Genomic DNA, 25,592 nt, shown 5'->3' with positions numbered 1-25,592 from the left:
TCCCCGGGTCCTGTGTGCCTTAGACTGTGTTTGTGAACTGTATGTGAATTTGGTGCCAGAAACCGCCATTGCTGCTCTGCTTGGCGCGCGCGAGAAGAAAATAGGCAGGCCTTCGTGGGCGGATCCTGCTGCTGAGCGCGAAGAAGAGAAGTGCCGCGCGGGAAGAGAGGACAGCATGCGAGAGGAGGAGGAGCTGAGGCCTACGGCCCAGAGCGTCGGGCCTGTGAAGCGGCCGCCGGTGAGCTCACGCAACCCCCGGCCCTGGCTAACGTTAACTAGGGGGGGAGAGAATGTCTGCGCCACAAGCCAATGCAGTGGCGGACGCCGCCGCCAACCCCGCGGTACCGCCAGGAGGAGCGCCCACCGCAGCGGTCCCCATAATGCCGCTATCCATGCCCTACATACCGGGAGCGGCCTGGCTACCGCAGTACTCGGGTGAGTCCCACACCCTGAGTGAATTTAAAGAAAGACTGTGCAGCTTGTTTAAAGTTTACCCTCTGTCTGAAGACCAGAAAGTGAACATCCTGATTGGACAGCTAACGGGTGCAGCACTGAGAGAAGTGAAACCCTGGCAGGACACTGATAAAGAGACTGTTGCAAAGGTCCTGGCCAAACTAAAGAGCACTTTTGACACCCGCACGGCAGCTGAAATTAAGATGCCGTTCTTTGGCTGTAAACAGAGGGCGCAGGACAGTATCAGGGACTATGCTCTCAACCTGCAGGAGGCGCTGCGAGCAGTTAAGCAAGTTGACTCTGATAGTGTGAAAGAAGACAAATTGTTAAAGGAGCAGTTCATCGAAGGACTCCTGTCCAGTACCCACAGAGGACAGTTACGCATCATTACCCTGCAAAACCCTGATTTGAACTTTGCTTAGTTTAAAGACAGGGCTATCGAGGTACTGCAGGAATCCTCTGACAGCCGTCCAGCGCCCCCTAGGCGCCCAGCGATCACCTACCATCAGGAAGGTGATAAGGTCTACCTCATCTGGTGTATGACTCCAATCAAAGGACACTGCAAGAGATCCCGGCTTGGAGCGGTTTCCAGCGTTTACAAGAATTGTTGAAAGCTTTAATGTGAAGTATTTGATAATGATGTGTCTTATAAGAGTATTGGTAACTAGGAAATCGCTTTTATATAGAATTAAGAATGTTTTGATAGAGAGATGAGAGATTTGAATAAAGAATTGAAAATGTAGGTGATGAACCAGGCACCACGGTTGTCACTCAGAGTTAAAAGAAAGTAAAAAATGTGCACTACAGATGGAAAGAAATGTGTTGATGAAGAATACTGAAGTGATAGTGAGTAACAGACAGTAGCACTTTGAATTACATATTGAATTGAAAATTCCACTTTTGACTTAAGATTTTAGATAGTTAATTAAGAATTGTTTGCAATGTTCAAGATTGAGTGCCTCCCACATTGGGAAGTTTAGTATAAGAAATGTTTATTCAGCATTACAAAAATTTGTATGTTCCTGTGTTGTCAACTTTGTTTGCCTTGCAGCCCGCGGATGTTCTGTGTTTAACGGGGGGGTATGAGGCACCGCTGAGGCTCAGTCGCCACAGAGGTACTGCACCTCCTCCTGAGGTGTGGTGCCCCACCATCCAGTTAAGTTGGAGGCTCCTGACCACGCTCCAACATCCGCACCCCACACAACACAGTAGTTCAGCAAAGCCACATTGCGACTCTTTGCTTGGAGTGTAGCAGAGCACCTTTGGTGGCTCTCTGCTTGGAACACGAAACGTGCTGGGTGGCGGGTGGAGTTGAGAATACATAAAAGAACGGGGAGGTTTAGGATTACAGGTCAGTCAGACAGGGAGTCTGAGGAAGGAAGCCACTCGTAGAGGAGTGGGGATCCCTGGAAGAGGGATGGAGGAGGTAGTGCTGCAGCTGCCTCAGTGATCTGAGCCAGCTGGCACGGGAAAGGAAAGAAGTAAAAAGACATTGAACTGAAACCTGATCTTCCATAAGAGAGCGAGATTAGGACGGAACGAAGGAGTAAAAGGGAACAGAGAGGACGTGGGTTAGGAGAGAACCCTGCCTAGAAGTTCTAAGCGCAAGGCCGGGGCCCGGTCACCGAGGTTGTATGGACACTAATGGTTCTGCAGCAGACACCGGTGGAGTAGGGGGCTGTAAATGCACTACTCCCATCTAAGACTTGGGGGCACAACAGCAACTTGGATAGAGAGCCAGTACTCAGGAGTAAGGAGACCCCGAAGCAGGCTACAGCTGTCTGCCGTACAAGTAGAGTTCTTGGGAACATCTGTCAGGAGGCACTCCAGTGTAACTCAGTACTAGGAGTACTTCACACTTAAAGGCGCTATAGAGGAGACGTTCAGAGAGGTACATGTTGGCAGAGCGTTGGAAGGGAGCATTGCATCTTGTCTGGAGGTTGACTGAGTCCCTGACCGGGAGGACACGGCACGGAGAAAGGCACCTGTGTATACTACAGACTGTGAGTAAAGCTTTGGAACTACAAGCCCTAGTGTCCTCCATTCATTCTTGCGCCACGCACGCAGCACCGCTACATCTGGGTACCAGCTTCTACACCGCTTGTGCCTCTCCTCTAATCCACATCTACACTGCCCTGGGACTACAGCTCCACCTGTGGGGAGCTTCACCATCTTGGCTGCAACACACCACCAGTCCCAGAGGATCTGCATGCAGCATCGGCCTAACACCTCACTTGCCGAGCACCACAGGTGGCGTCACGAACTATTCATCTAACTACATTCCACCACCATTTCAATCCCCCCCATTAATTAGGCGCCCAAGGCCACGGTCCGGGTCACCGCTGCTGTGACACATCCCACTGATACCGGCCTGGTAGCGAGTACCCTGGGAGGGCGACCCACATGTAACCTAGGCGGTCCTGTTGTGAGTCCAGATCTCTGCATAGAGGTCAAGACCAGACCTGCCTAGTGGAGTGGTTAGTGCAATGTCTGTCCTTGGAGGCCACATTTAGTGCCACCAGATTTCTGTCCCTCTGAAACTGACCTGGCTTATCAGTTGTTCTTTGCAAACTTACGGCATCAACCAGTAGCTACTCCATGGATATACCCAAGGCAGCCATGCTGTAATCCAGATTCCTGGGTGAAGGACAAGATGCCCCTGGGACCTGCTGAGTGGAGATCCAAATCTGTTGGTGGAAGCCATAATTAAAATTGTCAGACGTCCATGTGCAGCAATACAATGAGTCCTGCATACTTAATATACCATAACACAAAAGGTGCGGGTAGGCTATCAGAGGCCAGATATTTTTAGGATAGATTATTATTATCGGAGTAGTGAAAAACCCCTATAAGAGACTCCCCATCACTATTCCTCTATTGGTCAAACAATCAGTAGATTTGGTTTCCAGTACCATCTCTAGGCTGATGACACTCAATTATACACTTTCTCTCCTGACATCACGCCTGCCTTTTTAGAAAACACCAGCGATTGTCTAAGCGCTGAGTCTAACATGATGTCCTCACTATATCTGAAACTGAACCTGTCAAAGACTGAACTCCTTGTGCTTCCTCCCTCTACTAATGTACCTATACCCGACATTGCCATTTCTGTGTGTGGTTCCACTATTACTCCACAGCAACAGGCCCGCTGTCTTGGGGTCATATTTGACTCTAAGCTTTCCTTTGCCCCCCACATCCGATCACTGGCTCACTCTTGTTCTCTGCATCTCAAAAACATTCCTAGAATTCGACCTTTTCTTACCTTTGACTCCGCCAAAACTCTTACTGTTTCTCTTATACATTCTCATCTGGACTATTGTAACTCTCTTCTAATCGGTCTCCCTCTTACCAAACTTTCCCCCTCCAATCTGTCTTGAATGCTGCAGCCAGGATCATATTCCTCGCCAATCGTTACACTGATGCCTCTACCTTGTGTCAGTCCTTACACTGGCTACCCATCCACTCCAGAATCCAGTACAAACTTATTACCCTCACCCACAAAGCACTCCATGACTCAGCTCCACCTTACATCTCCTCCCTCATTTCAGTATACCACCCTACCCATGCCCTGATGACCTGAGGTTAGCATCCTCAATAATCAAAACCTCCCACTCCCGTCTCCAAGAGTTTACACGTGCTGCGCCAATTCTTTGGAATGCACTTCCCAGGTTTATGCGATTAGTCCCCAATCCCTACAATTTTAAGTGTGCCCTGAAAACGCATTTATTCAGACTGGCCTACCGCCTCAACACATTAACCTAACTATCCCTGTATGGCACAGTCAAAAGTTTTACCATAACCAGGTTCCCCGTATCATGTTCCCACATGCTTTATGCGTCTATCAGCCCTCTGTGTCTGTACTGTTACACACTTAACATTATGGCTTATCCAAACAAACAGGGCAATTGTTACCACCCACCTTTTGTGTCTACCTTTTTTCCTAATAGATTGTAAGCTTGCGAGCAGGGCCCTCATTCCTCTTGGTATCTGTTATGATCTATGTGATTATTGTTATGCTGTAATGTCTATCGTCTGTACAAGTCCCCTCTGAAATGTAAAGTGCTGCGGAATATGTCGGCGCTATAGAAATAAAATTTATTATTATTATATTATTCCCTGGATTCAATTGTATCTGTGGCTTTAAAATGCAAACTTACTACAGGGTGGGCCACTTATATGGATAAACCTATATAAAATGGGAATGGTTGGTGATATCAGTGTGTCAAGAGTGGGAGAAGAGGGTTGCATTGACAATCCAACACAATGGGCAGCACTTTTAGCACCTTTTATAAGTGGTCAGAAACTTGTAAATAACTCATGAAAGAATAAAGTTACATTAAAACCAAGCACACCATTGTTTTTATTGTGAAATTCTCAATAAGTTTGATGTGTCACATGACCCTCTTCCCATTGGAAAAAATAAAGTTCGATCCAAAATGGCCAACTTCAAAATGGCCGCCATGGTCACCACCCATCTTGAAAAGTCCCCCCCCACATACTAATGTGCCACAAACAGGAAGTTGATATTACCAACGATTCCCATTTTATTTAGGTGTATCCATATAAATGGCCCACACTGTAGTAGTGGAGCTAAAGGGTGTAGGGTGCATGACCGAAAATCACTGTACAGACTTGTGGTAAAGAAAGTGAATTTCCTGTGACTTTCAAACTTTATTTCAGTTTCGATAGTTAACCCCTTCACTACCAAGGGTGGTTTGCACGTTAACTACCGGGCCAATTTTTACAATTCTGACCACTGTACCTTTATGAGGTCATAACTCTGGAACGCTTCTATGGATCCCGGTGATTCTGACATTGTTTTCTCGTGACATATTGTACTTCATGTTAGTGGTAAAATTGCATTCAAATAACTTGCGTTTATTTGTGAAAAAAACGGAAATTTGGCGAAAATTTTGAAAATTTCGCAATTTTCCAACTTTGAATTTTTATGCCCTTAAATCACAGCGATACGGCACACAAAAAACTTGATAAGTAACATTTCCCACATGTTTACTTTACATCAGCACAGTTTTGGAACCAAAATTTTTTTTGTTAGGAAGTTATAAGGGTTAAAAATTGACCAGCGATTTCTCATTTTTGCAACACCATTTTATTTTTAGGGACCACTTCACATTTGAAGCCACTTTGAGGGGTCTATATGATAGAAAATACCCAAAAGTGACACCATTCTAAAAACTGCACCCCTTAAGGTGCTTAAAACCACATTCAAGAAGTTTATTAACCCTTTAGGTGCGTCACAGGAATTTTTTGAATATTAAAAAAAAATGAACATTTAACTTTTTTTCACAAAAAAAATACTTCAGGTTCAATTTTCTTTATTTTACCAAGGGTAACAGGAGAAATTGGACTGCAAGACTTATTGTGCAATTTGTCCTGAGTACGCTGATACCTGATATGTGGGGGGGAACCACTGTTTCGGCGCATGGCAGAGCTCAGAATGGAAGGAGCGCCGTTTGACTTTTTCAATGCAAAATTGGCTGGAATTCAGATCGGACGCCATGTCACGTTTGGCGAGCCCCTGATGTACCTAAACAGTGGAAACCCCCCCAAGTGACCCCATTTTGGAAACTAGACCCCCCAAGGAACTTATCTAGATATGTGGTGAGAACTTTGAACCCACAAGGGCTTCACAGAAGTTTATAACGTACAGCGGTACAATTAAAAAATCATATTTTTTCCACAAAAATGATCTTTTCACCCCCAATTTTTTTTTTTCCAAGGGTAACAGGACCCTAAAAGTTATTGTGCAATTTGTCCTGAGTACGCTGATACCCCATATGTGGGTGTAAATGACTATTTGGGCGCATAGCAGAGCTCGGAAGGGAAGCAGCGCCATTTGACGTTTTTGGCTAGAATTGAGATCGGACACCATGTCGCGATTGGAAAACCCCTGATGTACCAAAACAGTGGAAACCCCCCACAAATGACACCATTTTGGAATCTAGACCCCCCAAGGAACTTATCTAGATGTGTGGTGAGAACTTTGAACCCCCAAGGGCTTCACAGAAGTTTATAACGTACAGCAGTACAATTAAAAAATCATATTTTTTCCACAAAAATGATCTTTTCACCCTCAATTCTTATTTTTCCAAAAGTAACAGGACCCTAAAAGATATTGTGCAATTTATCCTGAGTACGCTGATACCCCACATGTGGGGGTAAACCACTATTTGGGCGTATGGCAGAGCTCGGAAGGGAAGCAGCGCCATTTGACGTTTTTGGCTGGAATTGAGATCGGACACCATGTCGCGTTAGGAAAGCCCCTGATGTACCAAAACAGTAGAAACCCACCACAAATGACACCATTTTGGAAACTAGACCCCCCAAGGAACTTATCTAGATGTGTGGTGAGCACTTTGAACCCCCCAGTGCTTCACTGAAGTTTATAACGTCCGGGCGTGAAAATAAAAAAATCGTATTTTTTCCACAAACATGATCTTTTAGTCCCCATTTTTTTATTTTCCCAAGGGTAACAGGAGAAATTGGACCCCAAAAGTTGTTGTCCAATTTGTCCTGAGTACGCTGATACCTCATATGTGGGAGAAAACTACTGTATGGGCACACGTCGGGGCTCGGAAGGGAAGTAGTGACGTTTTGGAATGCAGACTTTGATGGAATGGTCTGCGGGTGTCATGTTGCGTTTGGAGAGCCCCTGATGTACCTAAATAGTGGAAACCCCCCACAAGTGACCCCATTTTGGAAACTAGACCCCCTAATGAACTTATCTAGATGTGTGGTGAGCACTTTGAACTCCCCAGTGCTTCACAGAAGTTTATAACGACCGGGCGTGAAAATAAAAATATCGTATTTTTTCAACAAACATCATCTTTTAGTCCCCATTTTTTATTTTCCCAAGGGTAACAGGAGAAATTGGACCCCAAAAGTTGTTGTCCAATTTGTCCTGAGTACGCTGATACCTCATATGTGGGAGAAAACTACTGTATGGGCACACGTCGGGGCTCGGAAGGGAAGTAGTGACGTTTTGGAATGCAGACTTTGATGGAATGGTCTGCGGGTGTCATGTTGCGTTTGGAGAGCCCCTGATGTACCTAAACAGTGGAAACCCCCCACAAGTGACCCCATTTTGGAAACTAGACCCCCTAATGAACTTATCTAGATGTGTGGTGAGCACTTTGAACCCCCCAGTGCTTCACAGAAGTTTATAACGACCGGGCGTGAAAATAAAAATATCGTATTTTTTCAACAAACATCATCTTTTAGTCCCCATTTTTTTTATTTTCCCAAGGGTAACAGGAGAAATTGGACCCCAAAAGTTGTTGTCCAATTTGTCCTGAGTACGCTGATACCTCATATGTGGGAGAAAACTACTGTATGGGCACACGTCGGGGCTCGGAAGGGAAGTAGTGACGTTTTGGAATGCAGACTTTGATGGATTGGTATGCGGGTGTCATATGCGTTTGGAGAGCCCCTAATGTACCTAAACTATTGAAACTCCCCACAAGTGACCCCATTTTGGAAACTAGACCCCCCACCGAGCTTATCTAGATGTGTGGAGAGCACTTTGAACCCCCAAGTGCTTCACAGAAGTTTATAACGCCTGGGCGTGAAAATAAAAAAAACATTTTTTTCCGCAAAATTATATTTTTGCCCCCAATTTTTTATTTTCCTAAGGGTAACAGGAGAAATTGGACCCCAAAAGTTGTTTTGTAATTTGTCCTGAGTAGGCCGATACCCTACATGTGGGGGTAAAACACTGTTTGGGCACATGGCAGAGCTTGGAAGGGAAGGAGCACCATTTGACTTTTTCAACGCAGAATTGGCTGGAATTGAGATCAGACGCCATGTTGCCTTTGGAGAGCACCTGATGTGCCCAAACAGTGGAAACCCCCAATTATAACTCCAACCCGAACCTCAACACACCCCTAACCCTAATCTGAGCCCTAGCCCTAACCCTAGCCCTAACCCTAGCCCTAACCCTAACCCTAACCCTAACCCTAGCCCTAGCCCTAACCCTAGCCCTAACCCTAACCCTAGCCCAAACCCTACCGGGAAAATGTAAATAAATATATTTTCTTTTAGTTTTATTATTTTTCCCTAACTAAGGGGGTGATAACGGGGGGTTTGATTTACGATTTATGGCGGTTTTTATGTTTGGCGGCTGTCGCACGCTAAAAGACGCTTTTTATTGTAAAAATAGTTTTTGCATCACCACATATTGTGAGCTATAATTTTTCCGTATTTTGACCCACCGAGTCATGTGAGGTCTTATTTTTTGCGGGACGAGTTGACGTTTTTATTGGTACCATTTTCGGGCACGTGACATTTTTTGATCGCTTTTTATTCCGATTTTTGGGACGCAGAATGAACAAAAACCAGCGTTTCATGAATTTCTTTTGGGGGGGTGCGTTTACACCGTTCCGCGTGCGGTAAAATTGATAAAGCGGTTTTATTCTTCGGGTCAGTACGGTTACAGCGATACCTCATTTAGGTCGTTTTTTTATGTTTTGTCGGTTTTTTGCAATGAAAACTATTTTATATAAAAAATAATTATTTTTGTATCGCTTTATTCTGCGAGCTATAACTTTTTTATTTTTTTGCGGATGATGCTGTATGGTGGATCGTTTTTTGCGGGACAAGATGACGTTTTCAGCGGTGCCATGCATATTTATATGCGTCTTTTTGATCGCGCGTTATTGCACTTTTTGTTCGGTGGTATGATAATAAATCATTATTTTTTGCTTCGTTTTTTATTTTTATTTTTTAAGGGGTTCGCTAAAGGGGTTAACTAATGGGACAGTTTTATAGGGCAGGTCATTACGGACGCGGCGATACCAAATATGTGTACTTTTATTGTTTTTGTTTTTTTTTATTTTGAAAAAATGGATTTATTGGGGAATATTTTTTTTTTTTTACTGATTTATTTAGCGATTTTTTTTTTAATTATTTTTAACACTTTTTTTTTTTTTTTTTTTACTTTATTACCTTGTCCCAGGTGGGACATCACTGTCCTGTGACAGATCGCTGATCTGTCACATCACAGATCACTGTGACAGATCAGCGATCTGTCACAGGCACTGCTGCAGACTTCCTCATGCCTGCGCTTTGCAGGCAGTGAGGAAGTCAGCTCCCTGCAGGCCCCCGTCGCCATCTTGGATCCGGGGGCCTGTAGGGAAAGAGCCCCCCGCAGCAGCGCTGCACATTGCGCTGCCGTGGGGGGCTCAGGGAAGCACGGAGGGAGCACCCTCCCTGCCGATGCTTCCCTTTAACCCCCGGTACACCGCGATCGCGTTTGATCGCGGTGTGCAAGGGGTTAACGTGTCGGGGGCGGTCCGTGACCGCCCCTGACACATTGTGCCGGGTGTCAGCTATGATAATTAGCTGACACTCGGCCGCGATCAGCGGCGCTCACCACGTGGGCGCCGCTGATCGCGATGACGTAATATTCCGTCCATGGTAATTAGGTCCATGGACACATGGACGGAATATTACGTCAATTGTAGGTAAGGGGTTAAAGAGTAACCGTCGTTTTAATTTTTTTTCTCTCCATAAATCATTAGTACACGTAAAAATAAGAAACTTTGTAATATATCTTATCTGGGAGATCTGCTTTTTTCTCCTCTTGGACTGATCTTTTATTCTCAGGCTATGTGCACACACAGCGGAACTCTCGCGGAAATTACCGCGAGAATTCCGGATTCCATTCCGCGGGAAAATCGCATTTAAATTCCCGCTATTTTCCAGCGGAAAAACTAGCGTTTTGCAAGCGTAATTAGTTTGCAGAATGCTAGCGTTTTCCAAGCGATCTGTAGCATCGCTTGGAGAACTGATTGACAGGTTGGTCACACTTGTCAAACATAGTGTTTGACGAGTGTGACCAACTTTTTACTATTGAGGCCGCCTATGCAGCGTCAGTAGTAAAAGATAGGATGTAAAAAATAATAAAAAAATAAAAAATATTGTTATTCTCACCTTCCAGCGTCCCGCGTAGCCTTCCCGCCTCTCTCCATGCTCCCGGTCTCAGTAATCCTTTGCACGAATGGCTGCAAGACTTCGTGCTCCCGCGACGTCGTGCTCCCGCGAGATCGCGACGTCATCGCGGTCATTCTCGCAAAGGATTACTGGGACCGGGAGCGTGGAGAGAGGCGGGAAGGCTGCGCGGGACGCCGAAAGGTAAGAATAACAATATTTTTTATTTTAATTCTATTTTTTTATACAGGGATATGGTACCCACAGCCCCAAGGAGAGTGTCCCCTCCTCCGGATCGTGGGTACCATCCGCAAATGTTCTGCTTACTTTTCGCATGTTGTGTACAGCCACATGCGGAAAGTAAGCGGAACAATGCATTCCTATGGGTACGGGATCGCCGCGATTCCGCTAAATTAATGTGCATGCTGCATTTTTTATCGCGAAGCGATTCCGCCGCGGAAAAAAATGCAGCATTAGCACAGCATTGCTGAATCCCATAGGAATGCATTGGATGCTTATTTTTCGCGTTTAGAACCGTCGCGAAAACGTGAAAAAACCGCGACGTGTGAACGAAGCCTCAAAATTCTCAATTTTTCATAAAATCTGTCTTTAGTTAATATAGATTTTTTTTATTACTGAGATATGAGATGACAGTTGGTGCTCATAAACTTCCATGGAGAATTGTAACTGTGGTTTCAGTAGAAGATCCACCGTCTTCCATAGAACTTTAAAAGCACCAACTGTCATATCCTAGCTCAGTAATGTTTTCGCTAAATACAGATTTTCCCATGAATTGAAAGTAAAATATATGTCCAGGAAGAGAAATAATCAGATTTCTCTGGTCAGATATACAGTGAAGAATAAAATGGTAACAATGACCTCACCTGACTCTCTGGCTATTTTCTTGGCCAAGAGAGACAACTATGGATGAGCTGGATGATGCTGTTTCTCTTTTCTTGGGAATTCTTCTTCATGGCTGTAATGGATGGTGAGACATGGAGCCCGGAAGTCACAAGGTCAGAACATTGTTACCCTTCTCTTCACTGTATGACAAAGAAGCTTGTGTTCACGGAACAGTTGGAGCGACTGTGCCCTTTCAGTCTACAAGAGTGTTGTCTATTCTGACCATTTCTATTAAATATCACATTAGAAACAGACAAGGAAGGATTTCTGTGGATTTGGTTTCCTTGGAAAACTTCTCACAAAAACTTGAAAATATCCGCGCGAGCTTTCGATCACATGGAGCCGGTGTCACATAGGGGGAAAAGTGCACAGATCGGAGCTGTCAGCTCATCGGTGCTCAGTTTTAGTGCTGTGTGCCGTTTGGGCCGTACAGAATTGGTTTCTTGTCTCATAGAAGCAACTCAAGAAGTTTCTTGAACTTCAAGATAGTTACATTGTTAACACGGTTTTAAAAACTCAAATGTCCATCAAGTTCAACCGTGGAAATGATGTTGGAAGGATTGCAAGAAAGCAGCTAAAAGTCCTGCATCTTGGTGAAAAAGTCTAATTTGGCTCCTCTCTTCCAAAAAAACTTTTTTCATGGGTGCAGGCTGTCGTCCTCCCGTGACTTTCAGCTGAATGTGCCCTTTATATCTTATAGCTGGCGATTGGTGCTGCTTCCTCCAACCCAGGTAATATAGGATGGCATCAATAAATGTTAATATACAGAATGCTAAAAATTAGTTATAAAGCATTCTATACACTAGTATTAAACAGCAAGTGCATTGCAGTATAGGTTATGGTCCGCATCCCTGGTGGGTTAAAGTTTACATTCCTGATGAATAAAACAAATTAATTCTGCATCCCTGGTGGTCTAGAGTAGAAAATAGAATTCTGCATCCCTGGTGGTCTAGAGTAGAAAATTGAGTCTTGCATCTCTGGTGGTCTAGCGTAGGAAATTGAATTCTGCATCCCTGGTGGTCTAGAGTAGAAAAGTGACTTCTGCATCTCTGGTGGTCTAGAGTAAAAAATGTAATACTGCATCTTTGGTGGTCCGGAGTAGAAATTGAGTTCTGTATCTCTGGTGGTCTAGAGTAGAAAACTGACTTCTGCATCTCTGGTGATCTAGAGTAGAAATTTTAATTCTGCATCTCTGGTGGTCTTGAGTAGAAAATGTAATTTTGCATCTTTAGTGGTCTAGAGTAGAAAATTGAATTCTGCATCCCTGGTGGTCTAGAGTAGAAAATTGAGTCCTGCATCTCTGGTGGTCTAGAGTAGGAAATTGAATTCTGCATCCCTGGTGGTTTAGAGTAGAAAATTGAGTACTGAATCTCTGGTGGTCTCATGTAGTAAATAGAGTTCTGCATTTCTGGTGGTCTCGAGTAGTAAATTGAGTTCTGCATCTCTAGTGGTCTAAAGTAAAAAATTGAATTCTGCATCTCTGGTGGTCTAGAGTAGAAAATTGAATTCTTTATCCCTGGTTGTCTAGAGGAGACAATTTAATTCTGTATTCCTGGTGGTATAGAGTAGAAAATTGAGTACTAAATCTCTGGTGGTCTAGAGTAGGAAATTTAATTCTGCTGTCATGCTGCTGCAATGGAGGTAGGTGCAGGCTCCACTAGATGGCAGTGGAGTGGAAGCAGGACTGCACCTAAACAGAGCTGGCCTGCAGTGTAGCAGTAAGGCTACCATAGGTGGCAGCAGAATACTCAAACAAGCCAGCTCAGATCCTAGGCTGTAGCGCAGTACCAAAGGAATAAGCAAACTCATGGGCAGAGACAAGCCAGGGGATCAGTAATAGTCAGGAGCGGATAAGCCAAAAGACAGAAGCAAGTCAGGATACAAGCCAAGTCAAAACCAGGGAGTCAGAACACTAAAGGGAAACACCGAGTCAAGACGGGAAGAGGTGAAAACAGAGGCACGGGTTCAGACAGCAAAAGCAGCAGGACAAATCAGAGCAATTGGAGCCAGCTACAGCAGCTCTAGGCAAAAACTATAACTGACATCGCCTGCAGGAAGCAGCGGTGATAAATAGCCAACGTGAACCCAGACTGAGGCTGACATGACCAGACCGGGAAAAAGGGAAAACAGGACTCAAAACCTGGTCTGGATAATGACATTACCCTCCTCTCAAGGGGGGCCACCAAACCCCCAGGTTTCTCTGGATACCTCATATGGACCTATAAGCCTGGGACCTAGCTTAGCGGAAGGAACTTTCAACCAAATGTTTTTGGCAGACAACCATACTTGATCTCCCACCAGGAATATAGGTCCTGTAGATCGCTGCTTATCCGCAAACAGCTTATGATTGCCTTGAGCTTCCCCAATGTTCTTCTGGACCTCCCTCCATACCTCCCTCAACCGTTGAATGGCCGAATCAGCCCCTGGACACCCCAAGTCCATCCTGGAGAACTCAACAAAATGGGGGTGAAAGCCATAATTACAAAAGAATGGAGAGTTGCCTGTGGACTGATTAATATGATAATGAAAGGCAAACTCAGCCACTGGTAACAAAGAACACCAATAATCCTGCTGGGACATGGCAAGACACTGCAAAATTTGTTCAATAGACTGATTGGTCCTCTCTGTCTGACAGTTGGTTTCGGGATGATAGGCCGAGGAGAAGGCCAAACTAATACCTAACCTTTTACAAAAAGCCCTCCAGGATTTGGACACAAATTGTACCCCCCTATCTGAAACCACACTCAAAGGCACACCATGCAATCGCACCATGTGCTAAATAAACAACCTAGAAAGTGTTTCAGCATTAGGCAGTCCCACCAAAGGTACAAAATGCGCCTGTTTACTGAATCTATCCACCACCACCCAGATCGCAGTTTTTCCATTGGAAGGATGGAGATCAGTGATAAAGTCCAAGGAAAACTGAGTCCACCTCCTCGCTCCTGTGCCACAGCCTCTCACCTCTCGAGAGCCGCGGTGTCCTCCTCTGACTGGTCTGCGGCCGACAGCGTCACAGGACGCTATGCGCATACGCCGTAGGCCGCAGCCGAGTCTCCCTCCACCTCCTTGTGCTCTGGCTGTGCTTCCTGACCAGGAAGCACCGCCGGACCAATGGGAGGCTGTCCCGGGTTATTTCAGGCTGCCCTCCTGTAATGGAGGCGCCTGATCTTTGTGTTCTATTACACTATAGACCCGCTACTCATTTTTGTCTGTAATTACCTCTCTCCCTTGCTTGTCTCCCTGCAGCCCCTGCTCGGTCCTGACACCTGTGTCCCTGCTCCATCCTGCTGTCCATGCCTTCCTCCTGCCATCCTACTCCAGTCCTACTTCCTGTTGTCCTGTGGTCCAATCCTGCCATCCTACTCCGGTCCTCCGTCCTGTTGTTCCATGGTCCACTCCTGCTCCAGTCCTGTCTCCCGTGTCCTTTTCCATTCTGTTGCTCTGTGGTCCGAAACCAGCCGTCCTACTTCGGTCCTACTTCCCATTGTCCCATGGTCCACTCCTGTAGTCCTGCTCCAGTCCTGTCATTGGTGTCCTGCTCCCTCCTGTTGCTCCGTGGTTCCCGCCCGCAGTCCTACTCCGGTCCTGTCTCCTGTTGTGTAGTGGTCCATTCCCGCAGTCCTACTCCACTCCTGCTTCCTGTGTCCCGCACCATCCCGTTGTTCCGTGCTAATCGCACATAGTCCTACTCCAGTCCTTTCTGAGCCGCCCCGCTTGGTACCGGCTACCGTAGTACTCGAAACTCTGGGCCTGCTCTTAACGATCCCTGTATAGGGGTCGGCTCCACCTGGTTGCTCGCCCAGGGGCCCCTCGGTGCCACGGTCCAGAGGGTCCACTCCAGGAGGCGTGCCTCGCCAAGCTCGGACGCTAACAGTCTCTGGGTTGCACCCAATCCACAATGGCCCGTACCTTCCCAGGGTCCATACGAAACCCTTTGTCAGACAGAATAAACCCCAGAAAGGACAATTTTTGGACAAAAAATGGGTATTTTTCAGGTTTTGCAAAAAGCGAGTGCTCCCATAACCAATGGAGAACCGCACGTAGATGATCCATGTGAACTTGTTTGTTAGATGATAACACAAGGATATCGTCTAAATACACCACCATAAAGCACCCAATAAAATCAGAAAATACATGGTTGATAAAATTCTGAAACACAGCTGGTGCATTAGTGAGACGAAAGGGCATTACCAAATTCTCAAATAACCCTGCTGGCATCACTGCATGGCCTCCCATCTCCCACACACCAACTTACTCACCGCTCCAGGTCATGCTGTGATCTTTGCTGCCAGCCCCATGCTCTGTGCCTCTTGCTTCCTGTCTGCTCTCTGCATGCTTCCTGGCTGTGTGCATAGGGGGGCGGCACCGGCACTCACTGGTTCTTATGGAATCAGTGTGCACCTGCCTAATGTGCTCCCGGCCAATCGTCAAGAGGTCTCTGGTATTTAGGGCAGCTCCACCCAGTGGACCCTGCCTGTGAAATTTCCTAACTCAGTGTCTTGCTGCTGAGCTGCCAGGCCTTGTTCTGTGTTTTGCTTTCTCTGGTGGCTTTATTTCTAGCTTAGCTTTGTACTTGTTTGTCTGCCCTCCAGGAGGCAGAATATCCTGGTCTCTTTGTCTTTGTTCTAGCCTTGTCTTGTACCTGTCTTGCTGCTCTCCAGGAGGCAGAATATCCTGTTCTCTGTGCTATTGCTCCTAGTCTTGCCTAGTGTCTGTGTATACCCTAGTCCCAGTGCCCTTGGCCCTGTACCTTGTCTCGCACCATTGCCTTATCTGAACTCTGTCCTACCTCTGTCAGTCTCCTTGTCTTTGGCTTCTTTTCCTGCTGTGTCTCTCCTTGTGTCCTCTCTGTCTGTTTGTGCTCCGCACTCTTGTGGCTCTGCCTGTGCTCTATACTACCTGCCTATTGGGGACTTGTGCTGCCTAATGGGGACATTTACTTGCCTATTGGGGACCTGTGCTGCCTAATATGGACTGTGCTGCCTAATGGGGACTGTGCTGCCTAATGGGGACATTTACCTGCCTAATGGGGACATCTACCTGCCTATTGGGGACTTGTGCTGCCTAATTGGGACATTTACCTGCCTAATGGGGACATTTACCTGCCTAATGGGGACCTGTGCTGCCTAATGGGGACATTTACCTGCCTAATGGGGACATTTACCTGCCTTTTAGGGACCAATGCTGCCTATTGGGGATTCTTGCACCACACCAGTCTGAGCCTGAGGTAAAAGTGGAGTTCCACCAATATGGGCACTGGTGAGGCTGCATTGATGGGCACTGATCAGGCTGCATTGTTGGGCACTGATCAGGCTGCGCTGATGGGCACTGATCAGGCTGCATTGATGGGCACTGATCAGGCTGCATTGATGGGCACTGATCAGGCTGCATTGATGGGCACTGACCAGGCTGCATTGATGGGCACTGATCAGGCTGCATTGATGGGCACTGATCAGGTTGCATTGATGGTCAGTGCAGTCTGTATATCTCTGTGTGGGGTGGGCAATTTTATTGCTTTATATTGTTTTTGTAGCGCTGTATATATGTTGGTATTTTACTAATAGCAATTTTGAATCCCTAGGAAACAATGATATCAAGAAAGAAAAAATTGAGTCGAAGTGTAAGATATTCGAAGAACCCAAAAAATCGGTAAGTTTGATGATTTAACTTCATTTTTAATATTGTATTTGTTCCTATTTTTGTTTTATTACTTCTAAATAAGATATGTGCAGTGTGCACAGGAATTTATTCATAATTTTTTTTAAACTGTATTCCGGCCCTCCAATGGTCCGAGGGACCGTGATCTGGCCCCCTGTTTAAAAAGTTTGAGGACCCCTGGTCTAGAGTATAAAATTGAATTCTGCATCTCTTCTGGTCTAGAGGAGAAAATTGAGTCCTGCGTGTCTGGTAGTCTAAACTATAAAATTGAGTTCTGCATCTCTGGTGGTCTAGAGTAGGAAATTGAATTCTGCATATCTAGTGGTCTTGAGTAAAAAAATTAATTCTGCATCTCTGGTGGCCTAGAGGAGAAAATTGAGTTCTGCATCTGTGGCGGTCTAAAGTAGAAAATTGAGTTCTGGATTGAAGAAATGGAAAAATTCCAGACAGAGAATATGTATAAAATGTAATAAATTTTGTTGAAAAGCCATTAAAACAGGCATGGAATAAAACAGATCCAAACAGAAAAAAATAATAATTTTTTTAATGATTTATGTATTGTCTGCTTGGATCTTTTTTATTTCTTGTCTATTTTTAAAGGCTTTTCAATAAATAGGTTTTTTTTAATGAGTAACTGAAAACTTACAAAACCTAAAATAAATAAAATATATACACTTTAGCTTTAACTTGCTTTAATTCTGGAAAACATCATTAAGGGTTAGCAAACTTTTCAGAGCAATAATGGTATTAAAATCTGTATTCCTGGTGGATAAAGGCAGTTAATAGTCAGGACTGGAGTTATGTTCTTCTATTGTTTAAAACGAGTATTCCTTGTTGAATTATTTATTATCAGTGGCTGAAAAGCATCCTATAAAAGGTTCCCTCCAAATCAGGGTAACCATCATTTGAATTTTAGAAATCAATACACTATACATGAAAATAAGAAATGTTGCAATATATTTCATCAGAGAAATCTGCTTCTTTCATTAAAATTTTTTAAAACCACTATGCAAGCTGGTAATATGGCAATATAAAGACTTCCTAGATGTAATATTATTTATGCAACCGCATGGAAAAAGCCATGAAGACAAAACAAAAATTCAGTATAAGGTTGAAATGATTAAGTTTCAAATTATCCACTTTCTCGGCTAATTCAAAATCAATTTACAGCAGAACAACAAAAGAGAGAAGCATCCCCGTATAGGGGCTTTATAGGAAAATTTACCTGGTATAGGTATTGTTTGATGCTGCGGTATATTGCGGCTGGAGAGATTGCTGTGACCAACCCTGGCTTTTCCCATGCAGCTGCATAAATAAAATTACATCTAGCAAGTCTTCATGTTGCCATATTACCAGCTGGCATAGTGGTATCGAGTCTCCCATCTGCAGGATATATATATATATATATATATATATACACATATATATATCTAATATATAAAGCTCAATGTGGGTGTGTGTATGTATGTATGTGTGTGTGTCCGGGATTGGCATCCGCACCGTCGTAGCTACAGCCACAAAATTTTGCAGTCACACGTCTGGACCCCGAGAGCATCATAGGCTATGTTGTGAGGCGAAATTTTAATCCCGCACATTCCATTTCAGCAAACAATTTTGCCCCTATCTACATAATGGGGAAAAAGTGAAAGGAAATGTGTTGGAGGCAAATTGACAGCTGCCAGATGTGAACAAGGGGGACTTAAAGAATGAGAGCGATGGCGCCAAAGAGTATATACCGTACAGTTGCTAAGGTGGGGTCCTGACATGGGATACTCACCACACGCAGGGATATGAACACACACAAAATGCGCCACACACTACCATGTGCTTCAACACATATACCACCCTCAGCACACATTTCACCACACATACACCAACCTCGCCACATAAAAGTCAAAACACAAAAGTCGCCACTCAAAACTCGCCACGCTGTCCCAGAGCTGTTTAAAAGATGAAAAATGAGCTGTGATTGGTTACTATCAGCAACAGTTTTCTTTGTAGACAGTTGTGGTAACTGAGGCCTATTATTCTTATAATTTCTATGGTGTTATCGTCCTTCTGTAAAGCCGGAAATAACACAATTTATTACCGAGCCAACACAGACCACCCTCTGACACAGACTGCAGGGGGAGCCCAGTATCACACAGGATAGGATTAGATACACGGCTCAGCAGTCAGTATCACACAGGATAGGATTAGATACACAGCTCAGCAGTCAGTATCACACAGGATAGGATTAGATACACAGCTCAGCAGAGAGTATCACACAGGATAGGATTAGATACATGGCTCAGCAGTCAGTATCACACAGGAGACGATTAGATACACAGCTCAGCAGTCAGTATCACACAGGATAGGATTAGATACACAGCTCAGCAGACAGTATCACACAGGATAGGATTCGATACATGACTCAGCAGTCAGTATCACACAGGATAGGAATAGATACACGGCTCAGCAGACAGTATCACACAGAATAGTATTAGATACACGGCTCAGCAGTCTGTATCACACAGGATAGGATTAGATGCACGGATTTTATGTGCAATATAAACATTATAATTTGTTATAACTAACCACTGTTGGTTACTATGCCCAGGCAACGCCGGGCTCTTCAGCTAGTATATATATATATATATATATATATATATTTATAGTGCAGGTGTCTTTTCTCTTTTTGTGACTTGCTGTGTTCCTTCTTGACTGTTGGAGGTTAATTCTCCTTTCCCCTGTCTTTTTAACCTATATTAACCTTTGTATTTAATAAAGTTTATATTTTATTTTACCTCTTTTTCTCTGGTCACTTTGTACTGCTATGGCAATCTACCACAGCAGTTTATGTATTATTCAGTTATTTGAAGTGCAGCCGGCCTGGTTTTAAATAGGCCTATGTGATTAAATAGTTTAAAAAACTGTATAATCAGGGTATTACCTATAAGTGGCCTTGCTCTGTTGTCACCTGCAAAAAAAAAATTCAAATCCCAAGCTTAGAAAGATAAAGTTTTTAAACCTAAAAAACCTTCCTAAATTCCATTTTACGTACCTTGAGAGGTCCAATGTTGATACCAGTATAAATAAAGGGTTTTAAACCCCTTAAAGGGAATCTACAGTAGGATTGCCCTTCCTGAGCCTTCTATATGGGCATGTAGGTCATATGAAGCTGAATAGAATGACACCTCGATAGCTGCAATCTGATATTTTATCCCAGAGAAATTCAAGTTTTTCTTAATATGTAAATGAGCTGTTACGATCTATGGGTGGGGCTTAGATTTCCCTGAAAATCTGTCTCCAGAGCTTAATTTCCATGACAGGAGGTGTTACAAGTGTGAGACATGTAGTGACTGACAGCCTGTTCTCCACCGGTAATGCCCCTTTTCATTTAATCAAACTTTAGAGGCGGAGTCTCAGGGATATTAGTGTCCCACCCATAGATCTTAACAGCTCATTTACATATTTAGAAATATGTTGATTTCTCTGGAATAAGACATCAGATCGCAGATATCAAGGTGTCATTTTATTTAGTATCCTATGACCTGCGTGCCTATATAGATGCTTAGGAGGGACAATCCTACTGACAAATTCCCTTTAAAACAAACCTTAGAACTGAATAAATCCTTAAAAATTGATTTTGGAATTTTAAAAAGTACAAACAAACGTGAAAACTTGCTGCTGAACCTAAAAGCTTTCAGCATTTAAACAACCCCAAACAAACAGATGCTTAAAAAAATAATGCCAGGATCGAACATAAGGTAATTGTGAACTTTTTATTGTCTGTGTGGAATGACTGATTTAAAAGCAGTGAAATTTAATTTTGCAATTTTTTTTGTAAACTTCAGTTACTAAAAACCTCCCAAAGTATCAACGATTTTTTTTTTAAGTATGGAGGCTTGAATTTTTTAAATTGATGTAAATGGCGGCAATAAGAAAGAGGACCCCGATCATCGTAGCGGCAATATTCAGACCATAGGCGGTACCGGAGTGCTTGGCGGCCAATTCTGCGTTGTTTCGTTGAGTGGCATCGCGGCTCTGCGAAAAACAAAAAAAGGACAAATTCACTAATGACATGAGAAGCATCAAGTCTGGGATCTGATAAATTTAGGATTCTGAATTTAGAGGTCTATATCTGCGCCACGTTGCCATGTTCCTTTAAAATGGTCCTTAATTTTTTAAGAGGGTTCCGGATATATCCGAACGTTTTCCAGAAATCCCATAGACAATAAAATTGCCCAATTCTGACAGGGAACGCCAGAACCCCATTTTCAAATTTTTGGTGGCAACTCCAGATTTTAGCCAGATTCATCAATTGTAACTTTTTATAAAAGTTTTGAAATTTGGCACAACTTTTTCCAAGTCATTCCCCTACAAATTAATGCAAAATTAATAACCAAACTTCAAAATCTGATAAATTTATTCGTATGGTGTAATAAGAAATCGAGGGTTGCAACTAATATCTTATATAAAAGGAAAAGAAATGGGGGCCTAGCTTTACCAAACATCTGGGCGTATTATCAGGCAACTTTAGTGAAACACAGCCAGTGGTGGTTTAAGGAGGGGGACCCCCCAGCGTGGATCGCCCTAGAATTGGCTTCCAACACTTATGATTCGTTACAAGATTTATTTTTTTCTCATATCTTAAAACCATCATTAAAAAACCATACAAATCCAATTTTTCATGCTATTTTTGAGGCTTGGAAAAAATTTGCCAAGCTAAAGAAAAAGAAAGTTAAACTCTCTATTATGCAAAACTTTCCTCTGAAATTACTTACAGTAATATATAAGTTTTTTCTACCTAATGTATGGTTCGAGTCTAATATTAAAAGGGTTGGGGATATGTGGGACGGTGCTTGTATTACTTTCTTTTCCGGGATCAGAGAGAAGTTTCATATGCCATCAACGGAGTTTATGTCATACATCATCTTGAAAGACCATCTTCAACTATTTCTAAATAGTAGATCTTTAAATTTGGAGAATATTTTTTCTTTAGTGAGCAATCCTACACATAAGAATAAATGGAGCCTTAAAAGTATTTACTTACAAATTAACGGTGATACTATATTTACTAAAAGTTTTTACATGGCTAGATGGGAAGCAGACCTAAAAACGACATTTCAAGATGATGAATGGGAATTGGCTATAAAACACTCTTATGGCTCCACTACATCTATGGCTTTACATGAGGCTTTCTTCAAAGTTATGACACGGTGGTATTATACACCATCTAGACTTTGTCATATTGACAAGGACATGTCTCCTTTATGCTGGAGGAACTGTATTTCACGGGAAAACCTCATGTGTTCTGGGGTTGTCCGAGTCTGAGAACTCTATGGACAGACGTGAAAAACCACATAAATTTTTTATCTTCAATTAAAATAGATGTTATTCCCAAGATGGCAGTCTTGTCTCTGGACCTTGAAATCATTAGTCCCTCTATAAAGCATATAATAATCCACATTTTTCTAGTTGTTAAGAATTTCATCGCTTTCCGGTGGACACAACCAAATGTGCCTGTGTTCGTAGATATCCTTGAGATTCTAGGTTCACACAGCCTGATGGAGGAAAGAATAGCTTTTAACAATAATTCATTACTCAAATACCATCTTAAGTGGGGAGCATGGAACTCCAAATTTTTGTAAATCTTGTTACTACCCAGGGGCTATGTTTAATGCTATTCTTAGGTGCTAAGTCTGGATTGAAATGTTATCACTTGTAAATGTCTGTGTATTAGAGCGGAGTTCTCTATATTTTATGTTTCCCTTTTTTCCCTTGTTTCCCCCCACTTCCCATATTAATCTAAAAATTAATAAAAATATTTAAAAATAAATTTGGCCCAACTTCACTACAGTTCCCTCCTGGTGTATTTTTGAGTATACCAGTATTTTGATGATGTTTTTGCTACTTTTTGCACCAATGTACAACTTTTCGCAAAAGCATTTCAAGATAGGAAGAAAGCTCACTTTTGACTTTGCGCCAAATTTATCAATTTTTATGAATTTGGAGCCAAAAAGGCAACAAGCGATTAATGAATTGTGACTGAAAAAAAATACATAAATGATGAATCGAGGTCTTGGTGTTACATCGTCGGAGTATCTGGAGTCCTGTCAGAGGTCAGAGTTTAAAATCAAGTAGTGTAATAAGCAAAACACCCAGCAGCACAGAGTATTTTAGAGAACAAGGGCAGGATGGAACCTTCCATGATCCCTTTTTTTCTCCCTACAGTCAGATCTCTTCTTATTACTGGACAGTTTTTATCTTTATTAAACAAAGCTCCGTTCTGTCTCCTATCGGTAAACATCAGTCCTGGCATCTTTTACTTACAAATATTTAGAAGAAAAGCTAGAATAAAAAGGCAAAAAAGATCCTAAAATAAACACAAAAAAAGGCAAGACAGAAAGGAAAATGTTACAAAATTAAGAAAACGCATGAAATAAAAAAGCAAACAACGAAAAGACAAAAATAAGTTAATAAAGCAAATAAAGCAAGGAAAAAAGAGTAAAGTAACAAAAAAAGATAAGAAATAAAAAAGAAGTAAAAACAAAAGTACAACTGCAAAATAAATGAAATGTAAATGAAAATAATGACAATGAGGAAATTGCAAAAAGTAAATAAATTAATAACTAAAGAGAAGATAAAAAGTTGCAAACGAAAAGAAAGTTTTGCAAGAAAAGCGGAGTGAGAGGGAAATATTTTCCTTTGGGAACTTGTGACCTTTTGTGCTTTTCTTATCGAGTAACTTTTTCCTTGAGTTCAATGTTTACAATAAATTTATTTTTTTGTATTTTCCGCTGTGGATTGCGCACGAGTCCAGGCTTAAAAATAAAAAAAAAAAAAGAAAAATGATATCTCTGTTTCTGATTTTGCCACTCCAGATCTAATTCCATGCCATTGTTGGCACATTGCGACCTCCTGGAATGACGTTTCATCACATGTGATCAACGCTGCCAACCAAAAATCCATAAATCCAGCAAATAATTTTGCAATGATACTGACACAAACATAAAAAGCTGCAGCTGAGGATGATGATGAAAAAGCTAAAAAAATGTTGACATTGGTCTTTATAACACAAGATTGCCTGGTTCTAGAACGGTTAAATAATAGAAAATCTCCATTAAAAATAAGAATCTTTTCGTAGTTACCTTGACGGAGAAGATGACAGCGGCCAGTCCTAGAGGCAGGCAGCAACAGATCAGGTTGACGATGGACCACACCAGATAATCCTTCTGTGGGGTCTGGTAGGACACCGGCCCGGGCTGCATGGTCACCACATTTGCAGTCGGCTGATACATTTTCTTGCTGTCCCCTTCCATTTGCAGTTGCAGTAGACTCGAGCGCAGCTCCTACTTCTGATTCTTGCTCTCTGCCATACTTGGTTTTATTTTTTTATGGAGGGGGAAGTTCTAGACAACGGAAATTCTTTGAAATATTATTCACAGCTTCTTAAAGAGCCCAAACACAAAATACGTCTGTTATCAAAGAGGAGTTTTTAGAAATCTACTTTTAGATAATTCCACATATAGGGCCCCTGATATAATCTACAGGTGGGTATACCGCCAGCACATACAGAAAGATGTAAGGAAGTCCAGGTCTGTGGCTCCACAGGCAAAACCCCCCCCAGAACAACAGAGAGGAATCATAATTCACAGCAGATCAGAAAAAGTAATTAATGGAAGAATCCTTCTAAATGAAGGAGCCTGATCCTGAGTTACCTCCTGTATTATACTCCAGAGCTGGGCTCACTATTCTAATGGTGCAGTCACTGTGTACATATATTACATTACTAATCCTGAGTTACATCCAGTATTATACCCCAGAGCTGCACTCACTATTCTGCTGGTGCAGTCACTGTGTACATACATTACATTACTGATCCTGAGTTACCTCCTGTATTATACCCCAGAGCTGCACTCACTATTCTGCTGGTGCAGTCACTGTGTACATACATTACATTACTGATCCATAGTTACATCCTGTATTATAATCCAGAGCTGCACTCACTATTCTGCTGGTGCAGTCACTGTGTACATGTAAGGGGTTGAGAGTCTTACCACTTTAAACCTCCATGTTTTTATTATGCATATATGTATATATATTTTATACCATTGTAGCGTACTAATGTATATTTCTTGTTGCTGTATTATTTATATATTATGTGTTGCTATGTCCACTACTTGGTAGATATAGCTGTACTACACATAAGAGTGAACTGTAGGAGGGGTTAGCTGGGGAATAAGCCAGGAAGGTCTTCCTTTATCAGTCAGTCAGGGGCCTGACCCCTTTGTGCTCAGGTGGGCTATATGCCTGAGCTGCCTAACTACCCTGTAACATTAAAGCGTATTCCTGTCATCCAGGGGTTACACAGAGAAGAGCAAGGTACAGCAGAACCAATAGTAGAGAGGAAAAGAAAGAAAGGAATCAGAGGAAGATTGAAGGTCAACGTAAAAATGTACGGGCAGGTCACTCTAGATTGTGGTGAATAGCTACGTGGGCTGAATCTCTGATGTCCGGGGCAAAATGGGCAGGAGAGCGCTTCACCATGGTGACGCTTTACAGGGAGGACACTGAGGGGCCATCTGAGATGCTCCATCCCACGGAAACACTTAATGACATAAGGAACAGTAAAGGGAAAGATGAAG

General features: G+C 43.0%; 1 protein-coding gene across 1 annotated transcript; it reads right to left on the bottom strand.

Annotated features, from left to right (window-relative positions):
- Positions 1-20,707: 20,707 nt before the first annotated feature.
- Positions 20,708-24,350, bottom strand: LOC141085184 (dispanin subfamily A member 2b-like). Its single transcript, XM_073570394.1, has 2 exons — positions 24,096-24,350; positions 20,708-20,988 (listed from the first exon to the last, which is right to left on the bottom strand). Exons 1-2 carry the CDS (start codon positions 24,264-24,266, stop codon positions 20,836-20,838), a joined length of 324 nt encoding a protein of 107 aa, XP_073426495.1. The 5' UTR covers positions 24,267-24,350; the 3' UTR covers positions 20,708-20,835.
- Positions 24,351-25,592: the final 1,242 nt, after the last annotated feature.

This window comes from Dendrobates tinctorius, unplaced genomic scaffold (assembly GCF_039654945.1).
Source record: "Dendrobates tinctorius isolate UK_male_01 unplaced genomic scaffold, ASM3965494v1 ptg000028l, whole genome shotgun sequence".
Taxonomy (NCBI): domain Eukaryota; kingdom Metazoa; phylum Chordata; class Amphibia; order Anura; family Dendrobatidae; genus Dendrobates; species Dendrobates tinctorius.
This window is presented reverse-complemented; position numbering and strand designations above follow the sequence as displayed.